The following is a 27,977-nucleotide window of genomic DNA, read 5'->3' on the forward strand; positions in this document are numbered from 1 at the left end:
AATATCCCCCCTGACTTTAATATGGAAACATTTAATGGCCCGGTAACAAGACAGCATGTGACAGCATAAACCTGTTCTTCCAGCAGGCTCTCTTATTTGCCTAGAGTTTTGTCTGTCAGTTTTATCCTGCTCATTAGACTAAGCCTTTATGAATCTTCCATAAGATCAAGTGCCCCTACTAGTTATGGCTCACTTGCACTTTATCTCTCAGACTCTACCAAAGAGAAGCTTTGTGTCAAATCCCCAGTTCTTTTACTCCATATCCTTGGGTTTTCATTATGCCAATGTCACTCTGAGGTGCTGGAGGGTGACTCGTGGTTTGTAGCAGAACTGCAGTGGAATATGCAGTGTTTTGGGGGGTAAGTGAGTGAGTGTGTGAGCGAGGGAGAGGAGGAGGCTGCAGTGCTGCCTACTCTACCTCCTATCACATGGGCAGATTGCAGAGCAGAAAGGGAGGCTGGCAGGCAGCCATACTCTCCCTTCATCAGGACTTCATTGCAGATGGTATGCTGAGAATGCTGTCTTATTTGGATGCAGAGCAGTTAAACAGTACCTAGTGGCTCAGCTACGCACAGGTTCATACTATGCAGTTGAGCTTATTTCTCATGCAGAGTGAAAGTCTGACCTCGCACTTTCTGTCTATCACTGTCTACCAAAGTCAGCCAACTTATATTTTCAGTCTGAACAGTTTAACAGTGGTTTGTGTGGGAAGCTTAGAGATGATCATTTTCACATTTTTTTAATGGATGGCCACACTTATGATTTGTATGATTGATTAAATCATGTAATGGTAAAATTAGTCCTTATTTAGATTTTATAACATTTCTCAATGATTGTGTGAAGCATGTTTCTTGTATTTGGACTAGTTTGGGTTTTCTTTCACACAGTGATATGATTGGTATTCATTAGCAGATGCATGTCATTTATTAATTCTATTAAAAATTAAAACAAAAACTGAACCTTATTGATTTTCTCCCCATCAAACTATCTTATGTCGTACTCCACAAAAATCTGTCTTTTGAGTATCAAACCATAGAACCACTACTGCAACATAATCTACTTCTAAGTTCAGGTGTACTGCTAGCATAACACAATGCAGGACTCAACAACAAGCAAGCCTTATTGCCCGGGGCAAGTGAAATACGAAGTCAGGCTTGTAAATTTAGCAACTCACTTGGCCCATACTCTTGCATACACAGAATATATACATCAAAACACTTTCTTGGGCTACTGATTGAAGTAGCTTAGGATCTACCATCTAAAACAAGTTAAAATACCACAATTAACTAACCTTACTCTCACGTTATTTGTTATTCCACTAACAAATAAAAACATTTGTATTGGGGCAAGTAAAAATGTATTTGTGGAAAAAAATGAATGTTGAATCTTGAGATACCTGTGTATTTCTATCATTTTATGTTGTCTTTGCTGATGGATGAACACTTAAATGGGACCGAGAGCTGCCTCACAGAAGTGGGATGTTTTATGGAGTTGCTTGGTCAGCTGTAGGTGTTCAGCAGATGTGTGGATGAGACCGTGACACTCCCCTTATTGTTGTGACTCACTCAAGGGCATATGTGTCTGTGCGTGTGTGTCAACAGTACAGAGAAAGAGAGAGCTTGGGGGCAAGGGCAGGATATGCAGTCTCCCTCTCCCTCCGTCTCTCTCATCCACTCTCACCATGCACGGAGGGTTGTCAAGGATAGACTGCAGGCAGAGGGGCAGCAAATTGATTATCCACTGTGCAGGAAATGTGTCCAATGCCTCTGCAGGCAGGCTGGAAACAAGTGAAGGCCTCTTTCAGTCGAAGCTCTTAAACATACCAGAGCTAATGTAATTATAAAGGGGTAACGCCATGGGCTGTTACATTAGTTAGTGTTGGTGCTCCAAATGTTGAATAACTGCAGGACACCAAAAGCCTGCCTTCATTAGGACCCTGATGTGTTCTCCGTCTTGTTATGTAACCCATGTGTTGTGTTCCTTCTCAGCCAGTGAGCAGCCACTTGTGTATGTTTGGCCAAAGATGGTCGATACATCTCACACAGTGATGTTAGATTGATATCAACTTTAGTGGAACAAACCTGCGTTCAGATAGATAATTTCCCCACATGATAATAAATCTTTGCCATTATGGGAGATGTCCAGCATTGGGAATGGTTCTCACATTGCTTCATGAAAAGATATCAGTGTACAGTGGAATTACGTTGGATTGGTTGTCAACTATTATGTTAATTGCCAACTACTTTGATATCGATTAATCCGTTTGAGTATTTTTTTAAGGAGATGCAGTCAAAATACTTGTTGCTTGCTTGATAAATGTCAAATATGTTAAATATTTTCTGGTTTCTTTAATCCTCTCTGGCAGTAAACTGAATATATTTGGGTTGTGGACCAAACAAGACATTTGAGGACGTAGTCTTGTGCATTGATCAACATTTTTTCACCATTTTCTGACATTATAGAGACCAAAAAACTGATCGATTAATTAAGAAAGTAATCGACAGATAAATCAACAATAAGAATAATTGTTAATTGCAGCCCTTTTATCCATGTTGTCAAGCCATGGATGGATGTTGCCTTAGGGTAAATTAATTGACAAAATGATAGAATAAACAGAAGGTCACCATGTCAATTAAACCTTCATTGTTCAGATACAATTTTGCTGAGTGTCCTCTCAGTACGAGCTAAGTGGACGGTGACCTTACAGAAACCCTACAGGGAGGAATCGGCTCAGCTCTAGTGTCAGTTACACATGAGAGGAAATGGCAATGAAGCCATCTCGTATGAATGAATGCTGGTCATTTAAGAGGGTAAGATGGGGAGCATGTGTTTGGTTGAGGGATGGTCATCCTGCTGAACCATATGCAGACGCGGCCGATTGACCTGATTAGGACCTGTAATCCGCAGGCTTGCCTCAGGTCGCCACGCCCTGCTGCCGTAATCCCCATGACCCTTGTAGGTGTTCACAAACCCACTCAGGGTGTTACATTCCTCGTCGCCTCATGCTGAAATTGTTTTGGAGCCACACACATTTGCTCGCATGCGCTAGTTCCAGAGTGGACTCTCACATTCCAGACTGAGCTCCTAACGAGGAGGGGAGGACGGGCAGATGTCTGTGTCTGCTCATGCTGTGTCATGGGACTTTATCATGCAGCCCAGCCAGTTGCAATACCTGTAACAGCTGTATAACAGAAAGTGACTTGCATTGTGTTGCAAATGTGCAACTTCTTTAACGTCATTGATACTGAGAGCATGCAAAAGTTCTGTGGAACTTTTTCATAATAACAACCAGGAAGAGACAATAATATTATGAGTCAGAGTGTGAAGAATTGCATCTTATTACTGTCATATTATCTGTGGCTGTCTTTTATGTATGCTGTGTAGTCAAGGCAACTGTGTACTTTAGCTGCAAAACATCTTGAATGAATGAATAAAAGCTTTTCACTTCTCTCTCTCTTTTCATAACATCATGTGCTGTACTTCACTCTGGCACATGACTGGCCTTGTATTTTTGCCCTGAAGGTTTTCTTTTCAGTTGTGCAAGTTGTGTGATGTTGAGTATTGGCAGTAACTGAAATAAAATGTAGGGGTCAGCCAGCTGATGATTTTAAATCACGATTGATCTTGAAGGCATCCACAATCTACTCTTTAGGTGAACAGTGGAGATTGTAGTATTTAATGTTCTCTGTCTTCTGTTTCCAAACTTCACATGACCTCATTCACTAATAGATCCATGCTGTGTGAACATGCCTGTAGAGTGATAAAACCAACTAGATGGCGATGCTGATTGGTTGAATAACTTAACTAAAAAAAGGAAAGAAACATAACATAAATTAATACAATATTGTGCATTTCAAATTGAGAGAAGAAAGATTGCAAAGGAAAATCTCTAATTGAAATTTAGATTGTGGATCCTGATTGAGATTCAATAGATCGTGATCAGAGCTGCCACAATTACTCGAGGAATTGATTAGTCAATCAACAGAAAAGTAATCGCAAAATATTTTGATAAATAAATAGTAAAGCAATTTTTCTTGCAAAAATGGTAGAAAATGCTGTTTTCAGCTTCTCAAATGTTGAGATGTCCTGCTTTTCTCTGTTTAATATCATATCAAACTGAATATCTTTATCATCACCTTCGACTTTGAGAAACAAGTCATTGAGAAAATTAGAAGGTATAAACAATAATAAAAATAATCATTAGTTGCTACCCTAATTGTATATTTTTTTCCAGTTTTCCCACCCCTACTGGTTACTAGACAGGTGTTCATGTAGACAGTTTTAGTCAAGTTGTGTGTCGGGCTGAAATGCTGAGCTATTTATGTCTTAATGTCAGGTTTTCTTTGATGATCAGATCCTGTGGTAGAGTTTCTCCATTATTAAAATCTCTGAAAATCAGACATGCGATTAAGATTTACAGCTCGTTTTGCTGAAATTCAGTTAATGCAGTCAGTCCTTCAGAATTGGGTTTATTAAGCTTTGAATTCAAGGGCATTACTATTTACATTGCAAACTCAAATGTGGCACAGAGCCACGTTGGCATTTTCCATTGGTACTCAAACCTTTTTCATTAATAATTGTTTTGAAATGAATAAGAAACCACAACATGCCATTGCATATTAAGGGATGGGCTTAATGCTGGAATGTACTTGATGTGGCAGAGGTCAGAGGGGGAAAGTGATAAATGCCTTCTTCCACTAAAATGCAGTTTCAGCTTTGTAGTTGACCATTTGTGGTTTTCACTCCACAACTCAGAGTCTTGACATTTCTTTGCTTTAGTACTATGTTGATTTACTTAAGCAATAACCCGTATCTTTAACTTGGTAAACTGCAGGAACAATTCTGCATTAGCATGCTGTTTGTAACATGTTTTAATTATATAAAATCAGGGCCTTAAAGTCGATATAAGTACATTTTTTGCAGATATCTAAAAATCTGGAAACATCAGACATGAAAGAAATGTAATAGTTGACACCGTGTTGATGTCACCCACGGGGTGTGTAACTGATGAATTTGTTGGCCTCTTTACACTGTTAATGTCATTGGGCGTGTGAATCAGTTCAAGACTTCTTTAAAAAAAAAATGATTGTGTATATACAATACAATGATGAAAGGCAGTATATATATCTCATGATCTCATGAAGTTTGGTTTGTCACATCACATGCTTGCATAGGATAAACTGACCTTTTGTCAGATCTGTGCCCCAATGGGTTTCTTTGTAAAGGATGAATGTGCAGTCGTATTTCAGCAATCTCACCATTATATCAGTAATTTTTAATTTTTTTTTTCATCCATTCATCAGCTTTGCTAAGTTTTGTTCACCTCAGTGTGTTTTAGCACCCTCTTCATTCTGGCCTGTGATCAGGCTGAGAGGGAACTGTGGGAGCCTTTTGCAGAAAATGTGGGAAATTGGAGGAGAGGATGGGATCGGAGCTGACTCGGGAGGGGGAGGGGAGATGTAAACGCAGCCACAGCAGCAGCAGCAGCAGAGACAGTGAAAGTCGTGCACAAGCACTATTCACGTGTAGGACAGCGTGAGGCAGCATCACATACAGTCGCCCAGCTTGGAATGATGGGATTTCAGTCATATTGGTGAAGGCAGAAAATTGTATTCATGCAGTTTAGCTAAAACAAAAGAAAAGGCAAAGCTTTTATATTTGCATCATTCATTGTGTTATTATACTGCAGTTTGTGCCTACATTGCAAAAAATATCTGGCCTTTACTGTTTATTTTTTATGAAAACATCCACCAACAGCATGAGATGATTTTGTATATTTACAATGCTGTTTCTGCTGATATTTTTTGCTGAATGGGCCCCTTCTGAAAAACAACAAAATATTGATGCTGATAGGGAGTTGTTCATAGAGGGCTCTGCTTCGATCGACTTCTGGCGTCCAGACCACACAAATCCATTAAAGTTAGTAATATTACAAGAGATAAAAGGCCGTCCTCACAACACAATGATGAATTAGTCTGGTGAATGCAGTCCAGCCTAATCCTGAAATGTGTCCCAGTTTTACAACAACACCCAATCAGTTCAAGGGTTAGTAAGATTGCCTGTATAACATTGGGGTCACCAGCTGATTTTTAGGCATAAAGAATTAGGAATATGTGTGTGACTGTTCTTCTTTTTTGGTCTATGTGTACAGGATAGTAAGTGAGGAAATAAAGGATGTAGTCAGGCCACAAAATGAAACGCTCTTGTTGAAAGATGGACCAGGTACAAATTTGTTTGCTATATTTTGCCTTATTTCCTTTTCAGTGAAGGGTCCAATGCAGCCACTCAGTTAAATCTGACTTGCTAACGGAGGCCCTACTCATTTGGCTTTGCAAATGAGATTGTGCTTAACAGCAGCCCACATCCATCACCATTCATCCCTGACTTGGTGATGCAAACAGGGGCTAAAACACAGATAATGGTGTGTTTGTTTGAAAGTTATGGCACTCCTCCTGGCTCGCTCCTCTCTTACCTACTCTTTGGTCCATTGCCTAAGTTGGGTGAAATGGCTGGACTTTCCCACATTTAAGAAGAGAGTGAATGTGTTTTTTTAGTTTTTGTGCCCTGACCGACACAGCTCTTTCCAGACTGTATTGTCTGGTTTCCTCCCACAGTCTGAGGGCTGAATTCAGAGGCAAACTGGAGAGCTTTGCAGTCCAGGCACGGTAGCTTGGTGGTGGGCATGATGCTCATTTTGTATTATTCATGAGTAGGAAGTCGGGAGGGATTGGCAATATATTATTTTTGAAGCCTTAATTAATAAGACGGGAGAGCTGACCCTCGAGCTGGTTGTTCCTCTGCTCTCATAGCTACTCTTTGAATACTTGCACCTAATTGAGTTCAATGGTTTACACGCAGACACAAATACGTGCACAAAAAAGATACACACAGTTCTACACGTCATTTCTGTCCTCCAGAGAAATCGCTGGATAATAGGTGTTAGTCATCTGACATTAGCTTGAGGCATCAGTCAGTGCTTATTCTTAATGTTTTCTGGCTTCTTCACAAAACATGACATACAAGTTATGCAGCCTCTTTTGTTATCATCATTTAACGACGGACCTTGAACAAAAAGATGTGAGATTCTCACAGATCCATGTGCCAGACTTGAGTTCATGATGTCATGATGCTTACATAAAGGCAGAAAGCATTTAAAGCGAGACTTCGGTCTCTGAGTGGAGGCTAGTTGAGAAATCCAGGTCACTGCTCTGTAAAATGGGTGCCTGTTGTGAGCAGCGAATGTAAGGGGCTCTGTATTTCCCTTGTCTGCACAGCCTGGTCCACACTGTTGTCCCCCATTCAACCGTTCTGCCTGGGTCATATGATGAACTGTATGTTGTTTTGAGACAAATGTGAGATGCCCTTTAATCACGATTTTAAGATTTGAAACACATTCTCAGCTGTTTTGAATGAACAGGTTAAAGTTTTATACTTTATTTCTCATCATGGCTTTCACTTCTCTATGAATTTACAGTTTAGCCTCCAAGGGCTAATATTTGGAAAGCATTCTGGGACAAGGCACACATTTTTTAGCCTGAGATTATCGGAGTTGAAATCAGCATCTCCCTTGTGACAGAAAAGATTAATTACTGTTCATACTGATATTTTATGGCATCAATTTATTATTATTACCAAAAAAGTTGATCACCAAAGTTGAGCTGAGAAGAAAAAGTAGGTTTACATTCTAAAACCATATGTTTACACATATCCAAGATAAAAACCTGTGGGAGGAATGCTTTATCTTGAATACTTTTCAGTTTGTGTTTCTTGTAGGACACGCAGACCCACTTTCCCCAAAGTTCATTGTGAAAAGGTTGACACATGCAAGTTTGCATTGTCAATAAATTAAGTGCTATTTTTAAACTGGAACATACCAGACTCATTAGAAGCTGTGGGTGTATTCCTATAGTGTTCCATGACAGAGGATGTGTTTGGAAAGACCTCTGACCTTTTTGAGGCAGCACCTGCAAGGAGGAGCACATCCTCCTTGGACCTAGTCCATGAGAAGCATTGCCTCTTTGAGCTTTGAAAACAGCTGAAAACCCTGACTTGGGATCCGTTTTCATTTTGTTAATGGTAACATTTAGGTGCAGACGACAAATTTGTTCATTAGACAGGGTGGCAGATGTATCTAGATTTTAATTAGATACACTTGGCATGTAATTTGGACATTTTTCAGCTTTGCTTTTCGTGCCAGTTCTGTGTGCCTTGCGGGTTTAACCCCCCATGTCATCACCTGTGAGGCTGCCTGATATCCCTCTCTCTTTGTTGTAGTTCTGTGTTTGTTTAGCTTCTGAATGGAGTCCTGCTGGCTTAGCATGTTTTCTCTGTCTGGTGGCTTCTAGAAGCCTCTCTTTAGTCTCTGTTATCCTGGACTCAGTGAGTCTGCGTGAGCTGCTAATATCAAAAGGCACTCACTGCCCCAGCTAGCTATCGGTGTCTGTGGGCTGGGAGCAATGTATGGTTTGGCTATGAGTTCGGCGGAGAGGTTGGGCGGCTGAAATCTGTCCATTCCTTCCTGTCACTGACAGTCTGTCGGCATGCGGAGCACTAGCTGCCATCTGCTGCTGTATAAATAGACAGAAGTCAGAGCTAGAACAGCTGGCACATAGGCCACGACTGCGCCCTTTCCTACTGCTTTCTAGCTCGCCTGGTAACCCCACCTAAAGCCAATTTAGTGTAATAGGGTTTTTTTTTTTTTGCTTTTTGGTATGGACTTCACAAAAAATACTAACTAATACTTAACGGAAAAATTCTGAATAAAACTTAGAATTTTCTGTGTTTACGTAAGTTAATTTCAGCGTCCTGATCCTTTCTGATTTCTTAAATTTCAAGTTGATAAGAAAAACACTTTTCTTAATTTGGGTAAAAGTTTGAGAGATATCCTGAGAAAAAGAATAAACGGCATGCTTAAGACTTAGTCTCATTACTGCACTGTCACTCCAAATGTTCTGGAATAAGATGGAAAGAAAAATTTCAGAAGTATGATAGTTACTAGGGACTAAATCTGATTTCTGACCAGCTGCATGTAAACCCATACTCTGATTATCTGGCTGAACCAGATTTCTTCAAATAGCCTGGTTTCTTGGGCGCATGTCAACACAGTAACTGAAATAATCTTGAATATTTTTTAAGGTGTTTCTTTTTTCAATAATAATAAAATGAACATATTTTTCAATGCTGCTTTGCTTTTTATGTGCAGTTTACATTTAGCTGACATTAGTCACCTCCCAATGAAAACATTGAAAGTTTCTCTTTTCTAAATGTGGCGATCAGTTTTTCTATAAAGGACAGGGGGGTTGAGGCAGTGTGAAAAGGGTCATTGTGATAGAGGGGACTGGGCACATAAAGCCTTGTCATAACAGATTACCTAATGTGTTTTGCAGGCTCTGTTGTCAATTGCAATACCCTGCATTCAGTGCATTGTTCTGGTGTCTTCCTGTGCTTTTTTTCCCTCTCCTCTGTCCCAGTAGGAAGAGAAAAATGACGTGATCAGCCTTCTGAGTAGAAACACAGGATTCGTCCTCAGGAGCGTAGTGCCTTCCTTTACAGTTAAACTAATTACTCTGATGTAGTGACTCGTCTAATAAATTGACAATCGTTAATAGAAAGTTTGTTGCTGTTTGTTTGTCTGAGTCAGTGACTGTGATTCTGGTGTGAAGGGTCACGTCTCCTGGCTAGACAAACTCATCTGCCTGCCCGGAAAGTTCCAGGGTTTTTTTGGCAGGAGTGCTCAACAGACGAGTATCAAGTTGCCCTGTGGATATTTTTTAATTAAAGGCCTTGAGGCATCTCCCTGACCAGACGTGAAAGTGCTCTGCATCCAAAGGGGTAATCAAGATACCACATGTTAGTATAGTTTCTGTTTTGGATATGTTTGTATGTCCTATGTTGTGGCTGCGACAAGCTCAGCTGTTTGTCAAATGTGCACAGCAGTGCTCAGACACTACTTTTAGCCCTCAGCTTTGAGCTGCATCCAGTGACAACTCTGTCACCTGTGCCGCAGCCCTGGCAACCGAGCCATCACACACTCTCTTCCAAAGGCACTGGATACAACACACAGAGCGTTTCTGTGGCTACCTCACACTGTGCTCCATGCTGTCGTTATGCACCCTATTTAAGACTGAGCAACCATATTAGCGATTCTGTGGCACTGCTCAAACCATCGGCTCATGTCAGCAGCTGCTTTGCTTCACCACTCGTGCATAAACTGTGACACAGGTGTGCGTTTATAATGTTGTATGGCGATACACAGCATTAGAGCTGTGATGGTATTGATTTTCTCTTGAAATGGTGATAGATACAGAGTACACAAAAGGTTAGACGGTTAGCCAACATTTAAGACCTGCATATACAGTGTACATGTACACTAAATATTTCTCATTCGACACCACACATATGGAATCACTGCAGTGTAACCTCCCACGAGCAGCTGTGATCAGTATCTGTGCTACTTTTCCATGCAACAGGAACCACATGGTAAAATGTGCCGCTTGCCTTGGTGACCTGTTGGAGGTTTTATCAATCAGATGAAAATGATATTGAGAGCAATCAATAATTGTGGCCCTGGTTGTGTTTTTCCATTTCAGGGTAGCTGAACTAGGTGAACCCCACTCAGAGCGGCCTTTTCTCGCTTCTCTGAAGAGAGTGATCATACACATTATTTTGGAACTGTTTGATGGATACACATTGGTCTTAGATCTTTCATCACCGTAGAATTTATTAAGAAGGGTCACACTCATAAGTCAAATCTTAAGATGCAGACATAATACACATCTATTAAGATTTTCCAATGATTATCATATCCAGTGTCCATCACAAATTCCTAAACATCCAATAAACACGCTTAAAGATAATCAAAAAAAGGACCGTCCCTATGTTGCAGAACTTATCTGAGAATACTGACGTCTTTACGTTTTCTTCAACATGAAAGTGAGCCATTCATATCTGTCTGTGCATCCATGAGTACTTTGCAAATGAGTGCTTCTGATAGCTTATTCGGTATTGTTTGAATGGTGCCAGTCTGCCAAAATGTATACAAATATAGGCCAATAAAAAATTAACAATCAAGTTGTAGCCCACAGATAACTCTACAGAGAAGATGTTGGGGAGGGTCAGATGTCTATTGTTTGACAACCCCTTGCCTACAACAGTCTAAGCAGAAAACTTTGTTTAAATTGTTCTGCATTTCCTTGTTAACTCATACGTAATCAACACAAATTGTGAAAAAGTGATAGTGAATTCTACTCTATTTAGATAATGTCCTAACACTGCATATGTAATGAGTTACGGGCACATGATATGTTTCATGCTGCTGATTTTGTGGATAATGGCAGTCTGTAATCCTGTGAGTGAATTAAATGTTGTGTGGTAAAATGGTGAGATAAAATTCCTCAGAAGTGAACGGTTACATCACACTGCTGCCTATATGCACACAGACCCTGGGGATGCTATTAAAATTCCTCAGTCTTGCTGAAAGAAGCCCACGTGGTAATTACAATTCTGCAAAGATATTATTTCTCTGAATGCCCGAATTCCCTCAGCAGCTCATGCATTTGTTTTCCTTTTATATTTTACGTATACATTTATCTAACAACCTTATCCCCTTCCTATGATCTCAGACAGACATCGATCTGCTCAAACTAACAGCCATGTCCTTAGAGAGTTCCTGGAAAAGAGAGTCAGATTCATTCAGCCATTTTAGACCCTGCTCGTCTCAGGTGAATGGGGCTAGCTTTTAGTCCCCATCTGGTGCTCAGAGACCTCCTAACAACCTAATTACTGAGGGGTGTCTGTGCTTTCCTGGCCGGATTATGGGCCCCATGTTGAACACTGGAGCACAAAATGTCTGCCGGCTACAACCAGCTGAGTGATGTGCTTAGATAGCAGGATGTGGTTAGTTAACTGGTACCCACCCTGCCTTGAAATTGAGCCCTCCTGTGGAGTACCAGAATCCTATCAGTTGTATGTTCTGCGTAACAGGAACTGAAAATGCAAAGCAGTAGCATTTTGGACAAATAAACATTTGAACTGCCAACAAAGGCCACCCAGTAGCTTGTGTTGGTGCACTGCACACAGAGCACTGACTAAATTTCTCTATCTTGAGGGAATCAACGCTCCTAATAGCTTTCAGATCTGTGTGGGAGGCTATCTGATTATGTAATGAAAGTTGAGTATTGTTTGATGGCACAGTAATGATAAAACAGTCCTCCTCTGTTGCTCTTTTACAGATAATGTAATGCTATTTAGCTTAGTGTTGCCAATCAATACTGTACCATCTGTGCCACCAAGAGTAGTGTCTCAGTGCTCAAAGGGTTCATTTAAATGATCTCATGTTTGTCTTTTGTGCTTCATTGCTATATTTCTGAAATGTTCCATTTACAAGTTATTTAACAGGTTTTTTTGTTCAGTAAAAGTTGTTTCTAGTATTGCTTATAGAGTCTGACCTGATAAGTAGCTTAATGTCTTAGTTACAAATCCTAAAGCTTTTCTCACCATGCCTTCTGAATGTCTTGGGGTCTTTTTAAGGATTACAATCCTGAAATCACTATTTGATAAATTTTCACAATTGACCATAAAACTGCATTCAAAGTGATTCTATGTAATTTCTGCAGAGCAGTGAAAGGGAAAGCTTGAGCGAGAGAAAACAGAACTCGATGTGCCGCATCCTCCCCTTCTGTGCCAAGTTAAGGTTGTTATGGCAACCACAATCTGGTCCTATACCTGTTGCCATGGTTGAGAAAGACAGAGTGATGACGTTTATCAGGCAGCAGAGTGCGTCTGCCATTTTAAGTTCAGGATGTGACTCTGGTGGGAATATTTACTATAAATGGAAAGCAGAGGAATTCCTCAATGACATGTTAGCATGTGACTAATTCTATCTATACATCCGTGCTTGCCCTGCTTGCTTGATTCTGTTGGTAAGCGTGATGTGCAGGTGCAAGTGTAAAAAGACAGCTGAGTGACAGATATTCAGCTGAGGCAAAGTAGGTGAGTCATGCTAGGGGATATGGGGCACTTCTGTCTGATGTACTTAATCTCAGATGGCGAGGATAAAATTCACCTTCGTTCTGCCTTTAGTTGCAAAAGATGTAGGGCTGTGTGATATCACTGAAATCTGACATCCTGATATAGGTCAGTTCATATCCAGTTAACAATAGATATCACCATACAATTTAAAATGTCTGTAAATTCAATGAATTAGTAGTTTATATAAAATTACGATATGGAAAGGCATCTTATTCTCTCAACAAATTAAAGGTACTTACTGTATTAAATTAGTTCTCTCTGTTTTATTTAGGACCTTTGCGAATATTCTATTCAGCAATAAAATATTAAGTATATCTGCCTTTTGTCAGACCTTTTATACCCAAACCATCCATGTCCTGGCTGGTCAGAGTACTATTGGTTAGAATTTCCCTCTTCTTTGTCACGTTCGCCCCCAACATGTTTATTTGTGTTTCCTTCATGCAGATTGCCTGCCTGAATTCGTTCTGTACGGAAGAACATGAAGCATCGTCCAAATGACAAAAAGTATTGCCATAAAGAGTGCCTTTTGTGAGACAATAAGATAAATGATAAAGCACAATATGAAACAATAGACGATTTTGCATTATCACATTGTATCACTTTGATGCAATAGTTGGATATACCTTGCGAGAAAAGATGCCACTCTTTTACCACAATGTACAAGTAATAAGAACTTAGACTGCACACACATGTAACCACTGCCGGCCCCATCCCTTCCCTCCTCATCCTTGCTTTGAATACTCTTTGTAGACTCTTGAGAGCGTGAGAGCCTTATGACGCACTGACAGGACCACATGGGCGATGCAGCTATCTGTTCTGAGAGCAATGGAGTGGGCAATCGTATGAGATGTTAATGCCACATCGTGAGCATGATTCACCTTTAGGATTTGAGCAGTCTCCCACTAGCTGCTGTCCTAAAATACATTTTTACACCAGCGCATCCACCCTTGCCTCTGATTTAGGCCATGGACAAACCGGGGACAGACTTGGAGATAAGAAAGCTCCCAATATTTCTTGGTAGAACACAGCTGTGATTCCCAGTAAAGGTTAGTTTGTCACCGTCAGTCCACTGGCTCGTTATGGGAATCTTGCTGTCTGAACGCCCCACATGTGGCACTGTCTCATCATCTTTCTAACTTCTGAGTTGCCTCATTGACACTGTATTTGGCTGACACTGAATGACTCTGAATTAGCTGCTGCTTCATTAATAGCCACTGTAGATTGTTCCAGGAAAGGGTAATAGGGGCACTGGTAACGTAAATCCCCCTTCGTTTCTTCATGTCCTGGCTCCAGTTTCTCTTTGGAGGCAGGTCAAAGGTGAAATTTGGTTTTATATAGCCACCTGTCTTGCTGTATCCTCTTCCAGTTCCCAATATGGAAGCTGCTACTCCGCCTGTGCACCTTAACCTGCTTGAAGATGTAGGGGGTATAAACAGATGCATTGTTTTCACCTGTTCTAGATTGTAGCAACCTGAGTTTCAGTGCAATGGCAGCTGCTACAATCATCACATATTTAGCATGAAGCAGTTAGTGTTCTGGTTTCTGAGGACACGCTGTGCTTTTTCTGTCAGCATGTGACCTGTGGAGGGCGATATGCAATCCCTGTCTCTCCACATCTCCTGCATTATTGATAAGTGTGCTGCAATCCCCTGAACACATGAGGCACTCTGCCTGGGACATCTTGATGCAAAAGCCTCTCAAGCACCCTCGTGTCAAGGAGCCAGGCTCAGCTTTAATTTGCCCATTAGCAAAGCACAGAATTTGCATTAAACAAGGCTAATTGCTGCTTTGTGGTTCACGCTGGAAATTTGCTTGGAAAGAGTGAAAATCCTTAAACACCCAGGTTATATTGTGCTTACTCAGATGTACAGTTTTTCCATTCGTCCTGCCTTTGGTTTCTATTGTTGCTGTGTTTGGAATGTTGCTAGGCCCTTGAGCACAGCCGTTACTTATAGTCTCACAAACCCTCTTTTTTTTTTTTTTTACTATCCACTTCCCTCCTCAGTCCTAATGGTGAAGGGTATGCATTTGTCTGTCTAGGTCGAGCGAACTCTCTGACACAAAGCTTTAGTCAATACAAATGCAGTTTGTTGAAGAGGGGGGTTTACAACAACAACTGGAGTCCAGATATCTACAAATATCCTACAGTAAATTCTTGGTCCACTCCTCCCTCTCCGTCACATAACCAGTGCACAGTGTGGAAAGCTTGAATACTAGTCCCAGAGGTCAGAGTAAACATGGTTGAGAGGGATGACATGCCAGGCATGGCTGCAGAATCTTGTTCATTAAGAAATGTCTCTGTGGCCACAGGGAATGCCTGGGTAGTGTGGAAATATTGTGTCATCATGCCTTTTGCAGATGCAACATGTGAAGGAGGTAAAGTTAGAGTAGGTTACATACCTTTATTATTTAAATTCTGTAATCTTTATCTTTGTTGAGTTGTTATCAATGAATACCATGTATTAAGACACTGATGAAAGATGGTGTGTTTGGAAAAAACTTGACACAACAGTTCCAGTTCTCAAAAAAGCCAATGGCCCATAATCACTCACTGGCTCATGTGACTTTCAGTTCCAAATATACCACTGTAAGTGCTCTGATTGAGGAACAGGATCTTTGGAGACCCACTATCTGCCAACCAGGATAAAAATACCAGAAGAAATGCATGAATAATCTCTTTAAATGAGGGATGGGAGTTTGGCGAGATGTTAATGATGTTTAAGCAACTAGCCCATGAGTTAGATAAAGCAAACCAGATGTTTTCAACAACATTACTAATTTTGTATTTCTTCCACAGTTATAGCCAACCCCAAAGCCCCAAAGGAACCAGCAAAGACCTTCAGTTTTGATTACTCCTACTGGTCACACACTTCGGTGAGTTAAACATTTTCCATAGTGTATTGTAATGACAATAACAAGGGACATTTTACATTTATTGGGTATATTAAAATACTATGCATTTTAAGTAATTTCTCTGTCTTTCCCACAGCCGGACGACCCCAGCTTTGCATCACAGAACCTTGTGTACAATGATATTGGAAAGGAAATGCTGGCCCATGCTTTTGAGGGCTACAACGTGTGCATCTTTGCTTATGGCCAGACAGGTGCTGGCAAATCCTATACCATGATGGGCAAGCAGGAGGAGGGGCAAGAAGGAATCATTCCCATGGTTTGTTTTACATCTTTCTGATTTTACTATATTACATAGCAGACATTAAGACAAACATTTCTCACTGTCTAATGCAACCTGTTTATTTAGATAACTGAACCCCTGAATCACGGTCTTGGTCACTTTCTATTGTACAACAAAGTTGTCTAATTCTAATCCAACACTTAAAACTGCACTTTTACTGTACCGACATTTCTAGTAATGAGATAACTTGGTCCCTTCAAAACTTTATCCCCATGTATCTTTGGTGGCTGATTATGTGAAATATTGAACTGAGTCCAACCTTGTAGCCACCACCTGGTTTACGAACACAAAAACAAATGGTGCGATTAAAACCCAGGATGCTGTATTGACATGTTACATGAGTTAGACCACCACGACTATGCAACAATTACATTTATTCCCCTGAAATATGACTAAAAACCATTGATTTTCTGTAAAAATTACTTTTTTATAACCCTTCTCTAATGTCTGAAAGACACTATAATGGCATTAGTTAGTAGAGTTACATCTGGTTCCATCATCAAGGTGTCCCCCAGGGTTTATTAGTTGATCTTCACTTTATCCACAACATTTCCCTTGATCATCTCATCTAATGTAATGGTCTTTGGTTTAACTTCTATGCTTATGACACCAAACTATATATTTTATTCATACTGTACAATAGTAATTTGTATTTTATGTTTGTTATTTTGATAAAAACACCAGGACGAAGGGGATTCCTTAAAGCATAAAGAATATATACTTTACTACTGGAAATATTATCACTACACCTACTCGTTTGCAATATCATTGACCCTGCTACCCTGGAGCCTCCTCCATCATAGCTAAGATTCTGCGCAAATGGAAACTAGAGTGCAATGCCTCGTCTAAAATATCTTGTCAGATATTTCTCACAATGTCTCATCTTCTGATGCTCTGTGGGTTTTTTTGCTAAATGATTGTATATATATGCAGATACGCTGTGTTAGTATTTTATTTACCGTTTGTCTTCCACTTCATTCTTCCTTTCACTTCTCCACATGCTGTTAATTTGCACTAAACCTCTTATTTCTCTGCTTCTCAGCTCTGTGAAGATCTATTTGAGAAAATCAATGAAGGCAGCAACAAAGAGGAGCTCTCCTACTCAGTAGAGGTGAGTCTCACACCGCTTTGGCAGCTGTAATCCCTATTCACAGCCTCTGCCTCTGACTGTTGCTGTTGGCTCGTCCTCAATGAACCATTCCTGGCCACCTTTTAACAGTATACCTGGTAATAGTCAGACATCAATCACATATTGGCTGAACCTTCAAAGATGATGGGTTTCCTCAACACATTAGTTCAGATAATTTAGTTAAATTGTACACTTTTGCTCAAATTGGAAAACAAATAAAAGTCTGAGAATAATAAATTATACATTGTTTAGACCTCTGTTATAAAATTTTACATTCAGGTTCATTTTGCTTTATGCTGTTGCACTGGGGCACCTGAACTTATATTCTTACTTTTACAATGTTTCTAGGTCAGTTACATGGAGATTTACTGTGAGCGGGTGCGAGATCTGCTCAACCCTAAGAACAAAGGAAACCTACGAGTGCGAGAACACCCGCTAATGGGTCCCTATGTGGAGGACCTGTCCAAGCTAGCTGTCACCTCCTACACAGACATCGCTGACCTAATGGACGCAGGCAACAAAGCTAGGTGAGCCAAGCCCTGGGTTCATGCTGAGATCATGGGAAGAACGGGGGAGTGATAGTGATATTGATAGCAGCGATGATGTGATAGCTCGCATCCTCAGTAGAATGAGATAATTTAGGCAGAAAATTGCTGGCAAGATAACAATAATTTGGAATCGGCAAAAGATTTTCATAGCTTGATTAAGGAACAGCTGGTTATACTAAGGACACCAGAAACTTTTAAATAAAACAGCAAGTACAGCTTAACCTGGAACCTTTCTGAAATTGCAGGTAGAGTGAGTGTTTAGAAGTTAGTTCAAGTGATGTGTGTGTTAGTTTTACCGTGTGTGTGTCACGAGAGCTCCTGTGGGGAGGAGTGAACCCTGCCTTAATCTTCCCGTGCTGACTCAGAGGGCTTATTTCTGGAACATGCCGTGAACAGCCCGTATCTCCCCTGTGACTGTGCGTCTTGTGTATTTGTGTTTGGTGTCCTCACAGTATTATCCACCTCCGCCGCACAAAGTAATCCCTGAGAGTCAATTCACTGTAATAAGCGTAAAACCCAGTGATGATAGCTGCAGTAATAGCCATGACCATGAATTCAGCATTAATAAGACAGAATAATTTGAAAGGAATGTGCTGAGAAGGATTTGTTATGTCCATATTGTTTTTTTATTTTCTGACTATGCCCATATGTGCTACCCTACAGAACTGTAGCTGCCACCAACATGAATGAGACCAGCAGCAGGTCCCACGCTGTTTTCACCATCGTCTTCACACAAAGGAAACATGACAGCGAAACAGACCTCTCCACGGAAAAGGTCAGAGGAAACAAGACAGACAGCACACTTTTGATTCCTAAATTAAATTAGCTTTCACACTTATTATTACTTATAACTGACTCTGCTCTCATGTTGTTAGTGATGAGGAGTACATTTCTTCATACTGGTTTTTACTTACTACTTATTGAGTTTGCTCCTTTTCATTTTGGTCAAGATGTCTCCTAAGGTCCTCTTAGCTGGTGGCGATCGGAGAAAGCAAAAGAAAGAGAGCCATTTTAGATTTGACTTTCAGCGTTTCCTCTGACTGTGTAGACACAAAGGCTGCTGTGTTATTGTAAACACAATGCCCATTGTATTTAGCCACTCTATCAGATTGTACTGCCTAGCTGCATCTCACTTGACAGTAATTTCCAAATTTTTAGAATGGTTTACACTTACACATATTTGACTGTTTAGTTTAACTGTTTGAATGTTTATCGAAAACATTATAAACTTTGTATTCGTTAGTCAGTACTGTTGGTCTTTCAGTGATATTCTGATCTTTTCTCAGACTCGTATCCGTCAAATGTAAATTATTCATAAGCTTGATGCATCTAAAATGCATTCACTCCCTCTTCAGGTCAGTAAAATTAGCCTGGTAGACTTGGCAGGGAGTGAACGTGCAGATTCCACTGGAGCTAAAGGTACCAGGCTAAAGGTAAGACTCCCTTCATCACACACACGCCCAGCATTACCAAACTGTTGACTATTATTATCTTGATGGCTCCTTAATAATAATTTTTCATGTCTGGTCGCAGGAGGGAGCAAACATCAACAAATCTCTCACCACATTAGGAAAAGTTATCTCTGCCTTGGCTGAAGTGGTGAGTTTCATTTAAAAAAAGTCTGTTTTTATTACTTTTCCTCGTCTCTTCTTCTGCTCCTTTTCAGCCTTTTCTCTTACCTTCTACAACTTGACCCTGTCTTCTCAAGGAATTAATGTTTGTAGCCTGGCATGCTGTAATGTCTGCCCTTCTGTTTTCTCTTCTCTTGTCCTTGTAATGCCTGCTTACACAGGATAACTGTACCAGCAAGGTAAACCCTCAGACAGTTAACCTAACCTCCGATTCCCTTCCATGAGGCAGATTTGACAGGCTTTTGCCATGGCAATGTTGAAGTTTTCTGTCACCACCATTTTTATCACCTACATGTTGGTGTTTTTAGGCACCAGTAAAATCCACAGTCACCAGAGCAAAAGTTAATCAAATCAGGCCTCTAATCATTTGACCTGACCTCGTGTCTATTAAATATAAGGTGTTTGTCATGGTGCATCATAATACTGTTCACTATTAACTGCCATCCCTAATCTCTAGAAAAACCTACATCGGTTTTCAGTGTTTTCTGTCAGCTAAATGAATGTTTGTTTACTGCAGAGCAAGAAGAAGAAGAAGACTGACTTCATCCCGTACAGAGACTCTGTTCTGACATGGCTGCTGAGGGAGAACCTTGGTATGAACATTGATAATACCTGATAAACATCATTTATCGGTGGAATAAGGTGGAATTTATGCGTTAAATTGAACCGTATGTAACTTGTAATACAAAGTGAGGGTGAAGAAATGACTGGAGCTACTGTATATTACTCTCTGCCAATTTAAGAAGAACACTGTCAGCAGACTGTATTTCAACCTGGACAGCTAGACAAGCACACCCATCTCCTTGGTGCATGTATGGAGGAGAGGGTGTACATAGCAGTATAATGAGATAGAAGTCTCACATTAGCGGAATTGGTTTTCAGTAGTCCAGCAATCTAATTTCAGTCTATCTTGTTTAGGCCTACATTCAGTGTGTCACAAAGATGCCCTTTTTATCCACATTGCCAGATAATTTACTTCTATACTGATCTCCTGTTATCAGGTGGAAACTCAAGAACAGCCATGGTAGCTGCTCTCAGTCCTGCAGATATCAACTATGATGAAACTCTCAGCACACTCCGGTAAGCTCTCCATCCAAGGCTCAGATAATAAAACACAAAATAATTCCTGCCAATTGTTTGGATTTGATCCTCAACTTCTACATTATGATTTTTAGCTACGCCGACCGAGCTAAGAACATCAAATGCAATGCTGTCATCAATGAGGATCCCAACAACAAGCTGGTGCGTGACCTGAAGGATGAAGTGGCTCGACTGAAGGAGCTGCTCCGTGCCCAGGGCCTGGGAGACATCCTGGACAGTGAGTTTTATGCTCTCACAGCAGGCCTAATCTGTAGCCATGCAGCATCTCCCTTCTCTCTCAGGGTCTACCACAAGCTGGCAACACCCTCTGTCTCCTTCACTGTCTCATTGCTTTCAACCATTCACGTTTGTCTTCATCGCAGTACTTGTACCTGTGCCTATAAAGGCTTAAACAGCTTTTAGAAACCTTTTTTTTTTACCAAGATACTGAAGTATTTTGCCTCCTTACAGAGTGAAATGTATGTGTATTTTGTACTGTATATCATATAAACTACAAAACACTACATTTATAGTAAAATTAATTATACCATACAATCATTTATAAAAATTGATATGGTCCCATGTGGCTGACTGTGACTGACAACACAAATGGCAGTTTAAAGCAACATTTAAATATCACACTTCATTAGCTGTACACAAGAATAATGGCTCATAGCAGAGTCAATTAGAGATATAATACACCCATTAATAACTTCTAATATCTGAACTGATTAATAACCTGCCTACTTGCTAATGCCTGCTTAGATCATGCCTAATGACATGGCACTTATCAAGTCATTCCATGCTGTTTCTTCTCATCCTCTTTATCGTTCTCATTCAGCTCACTAAGAAATGTCTGTAACCTTTTCCTCCCATTCTTACTGATGCTGACCTCTGATCCTTCTCATCTTTTCCTGCTTTCCCCTCAGTTGATCCTATGGGGGATGATTGCCCAGGAAGTGGAATCAAATGTGTGTATATGTGTGGTAGTCGTGAATTGTCTTATCGCTATTTGCCTTATTAATAATAGCTTACATTGCTTATGCCCCTATAACATTTTATATTAAATCTGCTACCAGCTTTGCATGTAAATGCTGAAACGGCTAAACTTAGCTACTCAGATGTGCAAGGCTTCTGCTGATCTGGCGAGGGTTAGCATGCCAGTAGGTTAGCATGCTTTGCGCTTGTGTTTCTGTTATTTTATCAGAATGATGGGGGTGAGGGAGCTATTTGCAGGCTCAAATCCAACTGTATCACTAGTTACTTTTGGAATATCCCTTTCTAGAAACATTATATTTAGAATAGCTCGTCTGTCTTCCCCACCCCCAGCACACCCGCATCATTTTCTTGACTCGCGTCCTCAAGCTACTTCTCTTGACAGTGCTCTTTCTGCTTTTTATTTTGTTTCTGTTACTAACCATCCGCTGCAGCTGACGGTATTCAAAGCCTTAGAATAAGCTTCAGACGGAAAGGTGCATGATTTTAAATTTCTAAGTAGTGACAACTTACTAGAAGTCTATGTATGTAGAGTTAACTAACTTGGTGTGTTATGATAGTTTGTATTGAATAGTTAGTTTTCCCTTTGCTGTGTTCTCAAAAATCCTCAATACCTGTCCCCTCCTGCACTTCTGAACTAATAATCAGTTTAAATGTTGCTTTACCTGATGTGCAGGGTAAAAGCATACATTTTGCTATTACCCCACAACAAACTAGTAAAGTTGAATAGCTCAGTATTTCAGTTTTGATACATTCCCTATTTTTCTGGAAAATGAAAAGTCCTATATTGCCACTGTCTGCTGCACGTGTCAGCACCTTTCAAATAATGTACACTCTACTTTTATTGGCCCAGGGCTTAACAATAAGGAATGTTTGCCCAAGGCCGGTAAAATGCCATATCAGGCTAGTAAATCTAGTAAATAAATGGTAAAAAGGAAGTAGTAAAAAATAATTAAACACAATATTTTTTTCCGGAGTTGATGTTGGAAGTAGTTTAAGAGTATGCAGTCTCGCTTCTTTTTCATCACTGTTGAAAGTTACAGTACCAATCAGGCGTTCACGTGAAAACGGCAGTGGGTAAAGACATTTATAAGCTGAATGACCTGACTCGGCAAGTTGAAGAAAACATTTATGTTGAACCCTGTTGGCCATTTGTTGTTGTTTCTAATTTGGCTCTTCGAGGGCATAGTCTATGTTACCTTTGAGGTCCTTGGGGCCATGAAATTGACACAAGCTGCCTGACCTTTAGTGCGGCTGCTGTGGCTCCGTTTTGGTGAATGAGCGTGCGTGTGAATGTATGTGTGTGTGCGAGTTGAATCAAACTACTCGACTGCGGGCTGAACTTTGGCAGCATGTGTCAACAACTCTCATCTGTCCTCCCTCTGGACCTTCTTGCACTCTCCGTCCCCCTCCCATCCTGTAGTTGATTCGCTGATAGCAGTTTTCACACGGTGTGTTCTCATTGATATTAAGAGTCCAAGACAAAGGCAACAAAGTGACATCACCCTTGTTCCTCAGAATTGCACAGACTAGAAATTAAGTGCTCCAAGTTAATTGCTCTGCACTGTAATCTGGCCCACATAAAAACAGCCTTCTGGAAACTCTATTAGAGTACCAGCTGAAATTTAATGAATTTCTCTGGGAGTTGAAGAGCTGGTGCAAGCATTAAACTACCTGGAGTGAAAACTGCTGCTCCCTGTAGCTGACCATTATGCTGTCTTAACCCTTTGATGTACAATGTGTGTCTTACATTGGTCTCCCCTCCCCTTTGTCCTTTCTCTTTCCCCATCTCTTTCTCTCCTCTCTCTTTTTTTTATATTTGTTTCCTCCATTTTACATGGTTTATTCCCCTATCCTGTCCCGGGCCTATCCCACCTCTCTCCGTGTTGTACTCTTTTTCTCTCTCCTTCTTTCTCTCCTGCTGTTGGCTCAGACCTCAAAGACATTCAGAACAATAAGCATAGATACTTGATAGCCTCAGAGAACCAACGCCCTGGCCATTTCTCCACAGCCCCTATTGGTTCCCTGACAGCCTCTCCATCCTCTGGCTCACTGTGCAGCCAGGTGGGCCTTCAGTCAGTCACCAGCATTCAGGAGCGCATCATGTCCACCCCTGGAGGAGAGGAGGCTATCGAAAGACTCAAGGTAAAGATTGGGCTGTGTAGACTGCAGCAATCATCAACATCACACAGATATCTGCCCTCTTTGTCCCTCGCTACTTTTATCTCTAAATTAAGTCTTTTTCTTTACTCAGTGGAGATGAAAACACTAGAACACATGCCCTCAGTAGAGTTGAAAGCTGGCCGCATGTTGTGTAATATAAGCATAATTTAATTGTTAATCAAATATATATAAATGATTGAAACGTTGTTTAATTAAAATGTTATTAAATATTTGAAAAGGAAACTCACTGGATAAAGCTGCAGTGTTTAGAGTTATATATCACAGTAACTACAGATAGTGCAGTTTTACAAAACTATGAAAAAAAACATATTTGAAAAGATTGGTTAATCTTGGGGGGAAAATAAGATCATGCAAAATGTAATATTCAGTAATTACAAGTTAATTTAATGTCAAGATGGCTGTTGTTTAATTTTAGCCCACACATGGCCTTCAAACCAAACGCATTCAGCTCAACAGACCTCGTGTGGCCTCTGAGTTTCTATCTCTCACGCTCGCAGTAGTCCTCTCACTCTGTTGATAAGGGAGCACATAGGATGGCAACAACCGACTGTGAGGAGCTGCAGTTTCCATGGTAACCATGGTGCCCAGTCTCTCTGTCATCCAGTGACGTCAAGTGCCAACGCAGATACAGAGTCAACTGGACTAAAATAGATTGTGTCTTATTGGCGCAGAGTTTTGATAGTGAGGCACATAATATTCACATTATGAGTTCATAAAAGGGTTTGCAGCTATTTTAGTGATCCAGAAACAAAGATTACAGTGAAGGCTACCTTTACCTTAATTGTTATAATAGCCAACATCACTGTCAGTGTTGCCCAACATAACCATTTATTTTGATGTCAAACTAAGATGACTTTTTGCTGCATTATTAAACCTTTACAGTAACAAATGTCACACAGAAAATATAAATATCTGGAAGAACAGATATCTATGCACCTCACTGGCTTTAGAAGATGAAGAGCAGGTGAAGTGGCTGTACTCGGTGATTACTACTGCTTTAAGCAACATGACAGAGGGGAAACTCATAAGTTAGTGTATAATTGCCAATGATATACAGCATTATATTACCCTGCTCCTCTTGGGAATGTTGATAACTGTAACTTTCTCAACAAAATCCAATATCTTTATCAGTTATTAATCTTACATAGCCAAAAATAGATACATTACCTCATCACTATGTGTCCTGTGTTTTAAAAGTAGTATTAAAAAAATGATACATCTTTCTTTCACTATTTCCAAAACAAATGCACACGCTAGCTAGATGAAGTGTTTATCAAATTTATCGACCTTATTGCTAGTTCTTACTATTGCTTAGCCCACTTACCTAACGCTTCAGAAGCATTTGTGCTGCTGGTGCATCAGTTATTGTGATATTTTGATCCTTGAAAACCTGGAAAACTTGTGGGTAACACAAGGCATCGGCGCTCATACTAATTTTGTCCACAGGGGCTGCCAGAATCAACAAAAATAATGTTTTTTGTAGCTGCTTTAATGAACGAGAGGATATGAACTTGGCAAGAAGACATATTTGTTACTACAATTTAAATCTCATATATCCAGTTTGTTGTTAATGAGCTAAACACTGTTACCACTGCACTACTAATAGGTAAGTTTACACTACACTGATTGTGTTTTCCTCTCACACTTGGTGTTTAGGAATCAGAAAAGATCATTGCAGAGCTCAATGAAACCTGGGAAGAGAAACTGCGAAAGACAGAGGCAATCCGCATGGAGAGGTCAGTATTGTCTCTTTCCCATCTCTGTATGTGTGTCCTACGTGTGCCTCCACCCCTTCCCTCAGTTCTGCTGTGTCCTGTCAGTGCGAGACAACCCCCTGTAGCTTCATCTCTGTTTTTTCTCCCCACTGTGCTGTCTGTCTAACTTTCTTCACCTATCTGTCTTATTTCAACTGCACTCATTCTGTCTTTTTCACCTTCTCTTCTCTGTCGTCACACTCTGCTGCACAAACACCTCTCAAACACCCTTTCTCCCCCTTTACCCACTCATCTGTGGCTGCAGTCATCAACCGTGACACTGTCTGTCCATTGAGTCTCACTGGTGCCAATCTCTGCCTGTTGTCATAGCACAGATCACTTTCTGTAATGTTGTACACCATCACTTCCTATCCTCTGTCTCATCTTAACACAAAGGCTCTTTGCTGCGAATAAATATGCAGAGTTTAAGTACGTATCTCTTTGCAATATGCTGTTACTTTTTATATGTTAATTTTTTTTCTTTCACTACAGGGAGGCCTTGCTTGCAGAGATGGGTGTGGCAATCCGTGAAGATGGAGGCACTTTGGGGGTCTTCTCTCCTAAAAAGGTAAAACAGACATGAGACACAAGCACAGACTGTGATGGCAGGGGAGTGTGTCAAATTTCCCATGGGTGGTGAAGCACACCCTTCCACCATCACATCCTCACTTCTGTTTCCCATGTTATCTTTTTCCATGAGAACCGTTTTCGCTCATCTGTTCACTTTTTCATTCTGTCCTTCTTTCCACTCTTTGTTATGTGCTTCCTTCACATACTCAGCTTAGCAATGAAATACGATTTGACGAGCAGTTTGATTGTTTTCCCACCACAAAGGTTTGTTTAACTGAAGTAGCAGCCATTTCCTGCACTAGATGTAGCCCCGTAACTGAGTTTAGTCAAGTCTTTAGTAGTGATTTAATATCATCAATGTGCTTTTTTTTGCATTTTATGTACTTCTGGCTAAATATTTTACATTTAACTACTGTGTAGGGCGTATAGGACAGTTCATTTTTCCACTTCATGTCTGATTGATAGTCTAATATACGTGATCATCTTTAAAAGGATGAGATCCTACTAAGATTCGACAGTAATTTTGAATTTAAGCTTCTTTGAAGTTAAAGTTATGTTTGAATGTAATACTTGGCTCTGAGTAGATTATTCAAACATTTCCTTTAGCTGCTTAGAGCTATTAGCGCTGTCATGAGGCTTATTAAATAACATGCAATAGTACATTTCCTTCACTCGTCGTACCTCTCCAGCATCTTCCAGTAGAGGAAGTGCCGTGTAGCAGCAGCAACATGAAGACCAGTAGATGTGCTAGTTTGATTGTGACATAGAAAGAGCTTTTTTATCTTTTAATCTGACTGTTCAGCGCCAGCTGTCACTGGATCAGTGGTGGTTTCAGATTCCCCTCTTTGAAATTAATCCTTCTTTAGGCATGTTTTGACTCCCCTCCTCTGCTGCTAATTCAAGCATTTTATTTTTTTTCCTTTTGTTCACATTCATTTGTCTTCCATTCATGTTTTCTCTCTTTTCCACTCACTGTCGCTTCATGCCTTTCGTTGAGAAGCCTTGTGATCTTTATACAGACTTTAATGGGGTGTTTTCCCCAAAAAAGGTTGGTGGTTTGGCAGAGTAGCTCCTAGCATTGTTTGTAGCTTTACTGTGATGTATCAGACTCTAGAGGTGTCAGCATTGTGTCAGTGTGACCATTTCTGTCCATGTACATGCACTGTATACTGTATCACTCACAGGTCATCAGCAGTGTTTGATTTTAGACCCGGACCTATATATCGGTTAGCCGATAGTATCAGCCGAAATTGGTCAATCATAGATCGGTATCGCTGTATGGGCCGATATGATAAAAGATATATCTTTTTTTATTTTTTTATTTTAGAAATTATAATGCTGAAAAAGATGCTTGCGATAATTTCTAATTATGGAATTCCCAGTAAGTTTAATGTTTCAGTACACTGATGTCATTTTAGACAATAAAGTTTATTGTTAACTGTACAATATCCTGCCTGAGCCAAATTTGAGGGATCAAAAATTGTATTTCAGCCAATATACTGATATTAAATTTTTTTACTTGTTAATATCCGTAGAGGCATCAGCCAGAATAATCCAGTATTTGTTGGGCTCTATTTGATAGGAAACTTTGTCCAAATTTTGAAACCCTAGGAATGTTTTCGTTATAAATGCTCCTTCTCTTATGTTTCATCTGTAGACTCCACACCTGGTTAACCTGAATGAGGATCCTCTCATGTCAGAGTGTCTGCTCTACTACATCAAAGACGGAATTACAAGGTAACCAAAACCTGAATGATGACACTGAAATGCTGCAGTGGATGTGGAAAAGTTTCTTGCGGGCAGGGTCTCTGAGAAACTACTCTGTATTTCATTTTCTTCTCTTTTGATGTGAAGCAAGAGGAA

The 27,977-nt window shown here is 40.3% G+C and overlaps 1 protein-coding gene across 2 annotated transcripts in view; it reads left to right on the forward strand.

Moving 5' to 3' along the window:
• The window catches only part of kif1b (kinesin family member 1B), a 60,761-nt gene that overhangs the window by 2,637 nt on the left and 30,147 nt on the right, over window positions 1-27,977 (forward strand). For both annotated transcript variants that reach the window (XM_073469499.1, XM_073469500.1), the window contains exons 3-16: window positions 15,827-15,903; window positions 16,019-16,198; window positions 17,265-17,333; window positions 17,700-17,878; window positions 18,563-18,674; window positions 19,255-19,332; window positions 19,433-19,498; window positions 20,048-20,123; window positions 20,532-20,610; window positions 20,706-20,848; window positions 23,618-23,751; window positions 25,447-25,526; window positions 26,037-26,112; window positions 27,772-27,851. In XM_073469499.1, the coding sequence (XP_073325600.1) occupies window positions 15,827-15,903; window positions 16,019-16,198; window positions 17,265-17,333; window positions 17,700-17,878; window positions 18,563-18,674; window positions 19,255-19,332; window positions 19,433-19,498; window positions 20,048-20,123; window positions 20,532-20,610; window positions 20,706-20,848; window positions 23,618-23,751; window positions 25,447-25,526; window positions 26,037-26,112; window positions 27,772-27,851 (1,429 nt within the window). The remainder of the gene's footprint in view (window positions 1-15,826; window positions 15,904-16,018; window positions 16,199-17,264; window positions 17,334-17,699; window positions 17,879-18,562; window positions 18,675-19,254; window positions 19,333-19,432; window positions 19,499-20,047; window positions 20,124-20,531; window positions 20,611-20,705; window positions 20,849-23,617; window positions 23,752-25,446; window positions 25,527-26,036; window positions 26,113-27,771; window positions 27,852-27,977) is intronic.

This window comes from Pagrus major, chromosome 7 (assembly GCF_040436345.1).
Source record: "Pagrus major chromosome 7, Pma_NU_1.0".
In the NCBI taxonomy this organism is placed as follows: domain Eukaryota; kingdom Metazoa; phylum Chordata; class Actinopteri; order Spariformes; family Sparidae; genus Pagrus; species Pagrus major.